This window comes from Sinocyclocheilus grahami, unplaced genomic scaffold (genome assembly GCF_001515645.1).
Source record: "Sinocyclocheilus grahami isolate Dianchi unplaced genomic scaffold, SAMN03320097.WGS_v1.1 scaffold613.1, whole genome shotgun sequence".
NCBI lineage: Eukaryota > Metazoa > Chordata > Actinopteri > Cypriniformes > Cyprinidae > Sinocyclocheilus > Sinocyclocheilus grahami.
Genome location: NW_015505792.1, coordinates 185,350 through 195,524, shown reverse-complemented (window position 1 = coordinate 195,524; position 10,175 = coordinate 185,350). Strand labels below are relative to the sequence as shown.

At 42.9% G+C, this 10,175-nt stretch overlaps 1 protein-coding gene across 1 annotated transcript in view; it reads right to left on the bottom strand.

Annotated features, from left to right (window-relative positions):
• The window catches only part of lsamp (limbic system associated membrane protein), a 174,186-nt gene continuing 164,011 nt past the window's right edge, over positions 1-10,175 (bottom strand). The window contains exons 5-8 of the mRNA XM_016241106.1: positions 9,241-9,372; positions 5,226-5,346; positions 2,650-2,798; positions 1-2,067 (exon numbers count right to left, since the gene is read on the bottom strand). Coding sequence (XP_016096592.1) covers positions 1,970-2,067; positions 2,650-2,798; positions 5,226-5,346; positions 9,241-9,372 — 500 coding nt within the window. The 3' untranslated portion in view covers positions 1-1,969. The remainder of the gene's footprint in view (positions 2,068-2,649; positions 2,799-5,225; positions 5,347-9,240; positions 9,373-10,175) is intronic.

The window sequence follows — 10,175 nt, the reverse complement described above, 5'->3', positions numbered from 1 at the left end:
CACTCACACATACACACGGTGAAATTAAAGTCAGCTGATCCTCATTGAGTGTAACTGTTAAACACACACACTGCAGTGAAGCTGCATTCAGAAAGAAAACACACAAGTCCTGATCCGGACTTCAGGACGCTTGACTTTGGATCGGATCAAACCCAAATAACGGTGTTCAGGGCACGAGCGAGAGCTGCTGCGGACTACAGGAGACACACGACTAGCCCTTAAAAACCAGCCGCCGAGCCACACGCGGGTTCATCCAGTCAAGGCATCAGAGCTCACACGCTGAAAGCCTATTGGCTGAGAGAGCTGTCAATCAAAGGGCTGAAGAGCTCAGGAGGGATTCATAATATTTTTGAAATGTCTTTAATATATGAATGCGTACACACAACCTGCTCTTTGAGAACTTCAAAAGAAATTAACAGGTAAAAAAGAAAATCAGGGACAGACGCTTCACAAAATCAGCGACAAAGAAAACGAACGCGTGTGTGGATTCAGTGTAAATCATCTCTAAAATAGCTTTTTCATATCGTTTTCTGTAATCGTTTGGCAGTCAGTGGATTCAGCTCATTTCTGTACAACTACTATTATAATAACTAACGAACAGAACTGATCAGTCTCTATAAATAAGAATAGTAGTGCAGCCGCTTCAAAGGTAAATCTAGTTTTAGAACGAGATATTTAAATATTTGTATTAAAAATCTTTGTTTAGTATCTAATTTCAGTTTGTTACAGGAAGCATCAAAATGCCACTGCAGATAACTAACTACTTATGAAGAGACCTGAACCGAAGATTCGTTTCGTCTCCATGTGAGGACATTCGATTCAAAAGAATATTTACAGACGACAGACGCGACGGGATGAGCAGCGGATCGAAGCCAAGCATTCATTGGTGTCGTACAATTCAGAGTTCATACGATTTCACAGTCTGGACGAATCTCACGCTTTGCCACGGTAAAAATCATTCCACAGAATTCTACAGGTTTCCCTACAAAAGAATAGTTTTTCACGAGAGAGAGATTCTCAGATGATCCAGGTTTTCACAAGAACCCTGAAGAAACACCTGCAGATCTGCCAGGAGTGGGAGGGGTTTAGTGTGTGGGGGCGGAGCTACACATGTGGGAGGGGTTTAGTGTGTGTGGGCGGAGCTACACATGTGGAAGGGGTTTAGTGTGTGTGGGCGGGGTTTAGTGTGGGCAGAGCTACACATGTGGGAGCGGTTTAGTGTGTGTGGGCGGAGCTACACATGTGGGAGGGGTTTGATGTGTGTGGGCGGAGCTACACATGTGGAAGGGGTTTAGTGTGTGTGGGCGGGGTTTAGTGTGGGTGGAGCTACACATGTGGAAGGGGTTTAGTGTGTGTGGGCGGAGCTACACGTGTGGGATGGTTTAGTGTGTGTGGGCGGAGCTACACATGTGGGAGTGGTTTAGGGGCGGGGTCTGTTCTGCATCTGTTAAAGATGCTCCGATCAATCATCACAAACACAGATGGATGTGAGCGTCTCAAACGTGATCTGATCTCGGAGAATCTTCATGATGAAGATTCAGCAGAAAATACTGTGTGTTTCAGTCCTTTCTGCTAGTCATTAGCTTTAAACCACATCTAAAGGACTTTACATGATTCTAGCGCTCCTTCATTAGATTACATTAGGCAGATTTAGGAACAGGCTTCAGGGTATTATGGGAAAACACAATGAAATGAACCATTTTTCTAGATGATTTCGCTCTGGGTTTCTGTGGTAAATCACACACATGCACTCAGACGACAGACAGACGGGCGTCACTGGAATTAAGTGTTTGAACCGGTTAAACGACAATATTCTTGTCTTAAAAAGAGCACCTTCTTTCTTTTCTCCATGTCATATTTTTTCCTGATAATAAGACGGTCGTCCTGCCGGAGCGTAACGGTGAGCGTGGATGGATGGATGGAAACAGTCTGAGACGATCGATCGCATTCAGAGCGTCTGCGATGAACATTAACACTTCAGAAGAGCCGAGAGAACAGACAGGAGGAGGAGCCAGAATGATTGACAGACGCAGCCTGAGGCATTGATGTCCCGCCCAGTGCCAGGTTCTGAGAGACAGAGAGAGAGAGAGAGAGAGCGAGAGAGAGACATGTTGGTAAACTGCGCCATCTGCTGGACGACATACTGATCTACATCTGTGTGTGAGAGTGTGTGTGTGTGTGTGTGAGTGTGTGAGTGTGTGTGTGTGTGAGTGTGTGTGTGTGAGAGTGTGTGCGAGTGTGTGTGTGTGGGTGTGTGTGTGTGTGAGAGTGTGTGAGTGAGTGTGTGTGTGTGAGAGTGTGTGCGAGTGTGTGTGTGTGGGTGTGTGTGTGTGTGAGAGTGTGTGAGTGAGTGTGTGTGTGTGAGAGTGTGTGCGAGTGTGTGTGTGTGGGTGTGTGTGTGTGTGAGAGTGTGTGAGTGAGTGTGTGTGTGTGAGAGTGTGTGCGAGTGTGTGTGTGTGGGTGTGTGTGTGTGTGAGAGTGTGTGAGTGAGTGTGTGTGTGTGAGAGTGTGTGCGAGTGTGTGTGTGTGGGTGTGTGTGTGTGTGAGAGTGTGTGAGTGAGTGTGTGTGTGTGAGAGTGTGTGCGAGTGTGTGTGTGTGGGTGTGTGTGTGTGTGTGTGTGTGTGTGAGAGTGTGTGTGTGATTCTCACTGTAGAGGAACACGCTGGCGTTGTGGATTCCCAGTCTGTTGGTGGCGACACACGTGTAGTTTCCGTAATCGTCCTCTGTGACGTTAGCGACCACCAGCAGTGTGCGAGAGCCACTGATCTGAATACTGACGCTCTGAGAGCTGGACAGTCTGACAAACACACACACAAACACTGACAGATCATTATTACTGTAAATCAGCTTTACTGTCTGACGGCAGATGGACGAACACTAAATAACATAAATGATCCGATGCAGTTCAACTGTCAAAAGCTAGTCTTCAATGTAATTGTTATTACATTTATTAATTTATATTATTTACCGATTTCTGTAAGAACCTTAATTTTCTTAAAATTGCATTCATGTGCTTGTGTTCATTCATGTATGTTGTTTTTATACTGGTAATAGACAGACAGGATAAATTTCTCCTGTGCAGCATTGTTATTGTAAAACTTTAATTATTAAAACATTTTTTTTGGTAACTGAAATAAAATATAATAGAATACACTATACATATTAGATGGAAAAAAATACATATATATACAGTGGGGCAAAAAAGTATTTAGTCAGCCACCAATTGTGCAAGTTCTCCCACTTAAAAAGATGAGAGAGGCCTGTAATTTTCATCATAGGTATACCTCAACTATGAGAGACAAAATGAGAAAAACAAATCCAGAAAATCACATTGTAGGATTTTTAAAAAATTAATTGGTAAATTCCTCGGTAAAATAAGTATTTGGTCACCTACAAACAAGCAAGATTTCTGGCTCTCACAGACCTCTAACTTCTTCTTTAAGAGGCTCCTCTGTCCTCCGCTCGTTACCTGTATTAATGTCATCTGTTTGAACTCATTATCAGTATAAAAGACATCTGTCCACAACCTCAAACAGTCACACTCCAAACTCCACCATGGCCAAGACCAAAGAGCTGTCAAAGGACACCAGAAACAAAATTGTAGACCTGCACCAGGCTGGGAAGACTAAATCTGCAATAGGTAAGCAGCTTGGTGTGAAGAAATCAACCGTGGGAGCAATTATTAGAAAATGGAAGACATACAAACCCACTGATAATCTCCCTCGATCTGGGGCTCCACGCAAGATCCCACCCCGTGGGGTCAAAATGATCACAAGAAATGTGAGCAAAAATCCCAGAACCACACGGGAGGACCTAGTGAATGACCTGCAGAGAGCTGGGACCAAAGTAACAAAGGCTACCATCAGTAACACACTGCGCCGCCAGGGACTCAAATCCTGCAGTGCCAGACGTGTCCCCCTGCTTAAGCCAGTACATGTCCAGGCCCGTCTAAAGTTTGCTAGAGAGCATTTGGATGATCCAGAAAAGGATTGGGAGAATGTCATATGGTCAGATGAAACCAAAATAGAACTTTTTGGTAAAAACTCAACTTGAGGAGAAAGAATGCTGAGTTGCATCCAAAGAACACCATACCTACTGTGAAGCATGGGGGTGGAAACATCATGCTTTGGGGCTGTTTTTCTGCAAAGGGACCAGGACGACTGATCCGTGTAAACGAAAGAATGAATGGGGCCATATATCGTGAGATTTTGAGTGAAAACCTCCTTCCATCAGCAAGGGCACTGAAGATGAAACGTGGCTGGGTCTTTCAGCATGACAAAGATCCCAAACACACCGCCCGGGCAACAAAGGAGTGGCTTCGTAAGAAGCATTTCAAGGTCCTGGAGTGGCCTAGCCAGTCTCCAGATCTCAACCCCATAGAAAATCTTTGGAGGGAGTTGAAAATCCGTGTTGCCCAGCGACAGCCCCAAAACATTACTGCTCTAGAGGAGATCTGCATGGAGGAATGGGCCAAAATACCAGCAACAGTGTGTGAAAACCTTGTGAAGACTTACAGAAAACGTTTGACCTCTGTCATTGCCAACAAAGGGTATATAACAAAGTATTGAGATGAAATTTTGTAATTGACCAAATACTTATTTTCCACCATAATTTGCAAATAAATTCTTTAAAAATCCTACAATGTGATTTTCTGGATTTTTTTTTCTCATTTTGTCTCTCATAGTTGAGGTATACCTATGATGAAAATTACAGGCCTCTCTCATCTTTTTAAGTGGGAGAACTTGCACAATTGGTGGCTGACTAAATACTTTTTTGCCCCACTGTATATATATATATATACATACATACTGTTGAAGTCAAAAGTTACATACACCTTGCAGAATCTGCAAAATGTGCATATATGCAACTATTACAGAAGGTTCAAATGCCCACTGATGCTCCAGAAGGAAAAAAAGGCACCCATTATGCCCCTTTTTACAAGATGTAATATTGGTCTTGGGTGTCTCCAGAATGTGTCTGTGAAGTTTCAGCCCAAAATACCCAACAGTTCATTTATTATAACTGTTGGAAAATATCATTTTTGGGGCGTGTCTAAAAAAGAGCTGTTTTGGAGTGTATGTTAGAAGAATGTTAGCTAAAAGTCAGACAGGAAACTAAATAGAACATTCTATTTGTATTACATTCTATTCGCATTCTACAGTATCACACATGTTTTGGGAACGTTCTGGGGATGGGGATAATCTGTGTTCTCTGAGTGACTGACCTGCGCTCGTCTCTGTACCACTCAAACTCAGGCTGAGGAACCGCAGACGCCTCGCAGTGCAGGACTCCAGCCTGTCCCACCGGCGTCTCGGAGCTCCGCACCTCCTTAATGTACGGCGGGTCTGTGGAGACACACACAGTCTGATCTCACACACACAGAGCAAGCCACACACAGTCTAATCTCACACAGTCTGATGTCACACAGTCTGATCTAACAGTCTGATCTCACACACACACAGGAAGACACACACAGTCTGATCTCAAACACAGTCTGATCTAACAGTCTGATCTCACACACACACACACACAGTCTGATCTCAAACACAGTCTGATCTCTCTCTCTCTCACACACACACAGGATGCGACACACAGTCTGATCTCAAACACACACACACACACACACACACACACAGGATGAGACACACACAGTCTGATCTCAAACACAGTCTGATCTAACAGTCTGATCTCTCTCTCTCTCTCACACACACACACACACACACAGGATGAGACATACACAGTCCTGATCTAACAGTCTGATCTAACAGTCTGATCTCTCTCTCTCTCTCACACACACACACACACACACAGGATGAGACATACACAGTCTGATCTCAAACACAGTCCGATCTAACAGTCTGATCTCTCTCTCTCTCTCACACACACACACACAGTCTGATCTCACAGTCTGATCTCACACCGTCTGATCTCAAACACAGTCTGATCTCACACAGTCTGATCTCACACTCAGTCTGATCTCACACACATTCTGATCTAACAGTCTGATCTCTCTCTCTCTCTCACACACACACACACACACAGGATGAGACATACACAGTCTGATCTCAAACACAGTCCGATCTAACAGTCTGATCTCTCTCTCTCACACACACACACACACAGTCTGATCTCACAGTCTGATCTCACACCGTCTGATCTCAAACACAGTCTGATCTCACACAGTCTGATCTAACACAGTCTGATCTCACACAGTCTGATCTCACACTCAGTCTGATCTAACACACATTCTGATCTAACAGTCTGATCTCACACACAGTCTGATCTCACACACAGTCTGATCTCACACTCAGTCTGATCTCACACACTCTGATCTCACACAGTCTGATCTCACACACAGTCTGATCTTACACAGTCTGATCTAACACAGTCTGATCTCACACAATCTGATCTAACACAGTCTGATCTCACACACAGTCTGGTCTCACACAATCTGATCTAACACACAATCTGATCTCACACACAGTCTGATCTCACACACAGTCTGATCTCACACAGTCTGATCTCACACACTGTCTGATCGAACACAATCTGATTCAGCGAGCTGCTAATGGTGCTAAATGTAAATATTTAAATGTAAATAGTTAATTTTATGTAACAGTACCAGGCCTAAAGCCCTATTTTCAATAACTGATTCTGCTCTCAGTCCCACTATTAATAATTTTCCTGAGACATCTGATTATCTTTGTGAGGATTTTGCTAGATATTTTAATGATAAGATCTCACAGATTAAATCTCTAATGCCTTTGTCAGCCTATACACCACTTGATGTTCCTTTCTGCTCTTCTACATGGTCTGTCTTTGAGCCTATCACCTTGAACTCTCTTAAAGAGATTGTTGCTGGTTTAAAACCTACTAGCTGCCCTCAGGATGTGATTCCCACACATTTTCTTAAGCATGTTTTTCAAGCTATTGGCCCTGATTTGTTGTCTGTCATCAACAAATGTCTTTTTACTGGGACTGTACCCGACTGCCTTAAACATGCCTCTGTTCTGCCTCATCTTAAAAAAACAAATTTGGATCCTACGCTTTGAGTAATTTCGCCCAATCTAAAATTCACCTTTCCTCTCAAAATTTTTAGAAAAAGTGGTCCTGAGCCAACGTTTGCCTTTTTTTAATGATAACAATATACACAAGAAATTTCAGTCTGGTTTTAAAGGCCATCACAGATACCGGGCAGTCTGTGGCTTTGGTCTTGCTAGACCTTAGCTCTGCATTTGACCTGGTCAATCACAAAAAACAGATTTCCAGCCACTGTATTAGCTCTCCTGCTATATATATGTTTATGGAAATGAGAACTAAAAAACTGCCCCGGAACAGCTATCAGCGTGGACCATAGGCACAGATCACGTTATTATTGCAGAGCACATACTGAGTCTGTGAGTAGCCTAACCTCTCCGCTCGGATAGCAGGTGGATTTCCCTCACTAACTATATGAGTGAGAGAGTGCCACCGGCGCGTCTAGTTTTATGTCAACAAAACTGGATGCTCTCTCTCTCTCTCAGATATTACAAGTGTGTGTTATGCAGTGGGCACTGACCGGCAGAAACATAAATCTGCAGCTATGGCATGGACGACGAAACAAAACCTCGTCAGAGCCATAATGTGGTGCAGAAGTGTGCAGTGTGTGCGCTTGCCGCGTGTCTACATGACACATGAAATAACGAACCTGAGTGCGCAAAAGAGGATATGTGAACGGCTATTTTTTCCCTGCATGTCATGTGTGCGGGGCTCCGTTTTTATGATGAGAGGAGAGGAAAGGTTGAGAAAGCACTCCAGGTACATTTTGAAATGTACCAGGTATATATATACATATATAGGCTATATATAAAGTTGATAAGCAGTTAAATGTGTTGGTTTACACACAAAGAAAAGTGTAAGCTTTTAATAAGTCCAAGAATAAAATGATTAATTTACTTAACATGTCAAATTTGATTTACAGAACTTTTGTGCTGTTTTCTAACAGTTTGGACTTGAATAAAGAGAGAAAACTTGCACTTAACCTTTTCACAGGCATTTTGTTTTCATAGTTAGACAGATATCGTGATGTATCATTATAGGATTGTCTAGCAATATATCGATTATCGCAGAATCGCTGTATCGTGATTCGTATCGTATCGTGAGGTACCCTGCGATTCCCACCCCTACTATAAAGCGTGACGATAAGCTTGCCTTTAAGCCTATATTAGACTGCTTAGACGAACTGAAACTCTGGCTTGCTAGTAATTTCTTAAGACTTAATGAGAGTAAGACTGAAATTATCTTGTTTGGTTCAAATGATCACAGCATTCATGATGTTGATCTCGATACTCTGTTACCTTACAGTACCACCTGTGTTTGGAATCTGGGGGTTTCGCTTGATAACAGTCTTACATTTGATAAGCAGATATGTGCTGTGGTTAGGTCTTGTTTCTATCATCTTCGTCTTTTAGCAAAGGTTAAGCCCTTTTTGTCTGGTAAGAACTTTGAAACTGTCATGCATGCATTTGTAGCATCCCGACTAGACTATTATAACTCTTTGTACATTGGTGCCTCTCAGACATGTGTCACACGCTTACAGTTCAAAATGCCGCAGCCGGGCTCCTCAAAGGGAAGCGTAAAAGTGAACACATCACACCGGTTCTGATTTCACTTCATTGGTTACCGGTCAAATACAGAACTGATTTCAAAGTTTTGTTATCTGTTTTTAAGACTTTGCGGAACCAGGCACCACAGTACCTATCTGAACTACTGCATCCGCCTTCACAGTCTAGATCACTTACATCTAGGGACTCTGATTTACTATATGTTACTAGAACCAGACTTAAAAACTGGGGTGATCGCGCATTTGCGGTCATCGGTCCTAAGTTATGGAATAGCCTTCCGGCCTACATCAGATCTGCCCAAACCTTGTCAACTTTTAAATCCGCCTTGAAAACGTACCTTTTCTCCGTGGCTTTCAATATACCTTGATTCATATCGGCATTAATATCTTTTGATTCTAGCTTTTCTCCTCTATTTTATCTTATTTTAGGCTTTTGTTTATTTTTTCTCTTACTTTTATTGTTTCTCTAGTGCTTAAATGTTTTGGGTCTTTATTGCCTGTCTCTTTTAGCCTTGTAAAGCACTTTGGTCAACACCAGTTGTTTTTAAATGTGCTACAAATAAACTTGTGTTGTATTGTATTGATCTCACACACTCAGGATGAGACACACACAGTCTGATCTCAAACATCTACTCACAGTTCACCACCACGTTGACGTATTTGACATCAGGAGTGGAGACGTCATTGCTCGCTTTACACTCGTAACGTCCGGCCTGAGAGCGAACGATCCCAGAGATCTCCAGATACTCGCCCACGTCCAGAGCCTCAGCTGAGAAACACACACACAGGTTTGTTTTTGTGAAAAGTGGGGACTCTCCATAGGCGTAATGGTTTTTATACTGTACAGACCGTATATTCTATTGCCCTACACCAACCCTACCCCTAACCCTACCCCTCACAGGAGACTTTCTGCTATTTCAGATTTTCAATACACTCCATTCTGTGTGATTTATAAGCGTTTTGAAAAGTGGGGACATGGGGTAATGTCCTGAAAAGTCACCTTCTCCTTGTAATACCTGTCATACCTTTGTCATTATACACATTTATGTCCTCATTTGTCACAAAAACACGTGCACGCAGACACAGACACACAGACAGACACACACACACACACACACACACACAGACAGACAGACACACACACACAGACAGACACGCAGACACAGACACACAGACAGGCACACACACACACACACACACACACACACACACTCACACACACACACTCACACACACACACACACTCATCAGTGTCCAGCAGAGGGCGCATGTGAGGCTCCTCAGACACACGCGTCACATCACTAACCTCAGCACTAACATCATATATAATAAAATATCATAATATTCCAGCAACATCAACAAACCAGAGCTGATCGAACAGAATCACACTTAATAAAACAAACAGCTGCCGAGATTGAGCTGATGATACAGAACATGAGCAACAGATTCAGAACATCAGACCGACAGGAGCTTTAGTGATCAGATCATGTTTACCATTAATTAAAACATTATCTCTCTCTATCTCTCTCTCTCACACACACACACACACACACACACACACACACCTCTGCT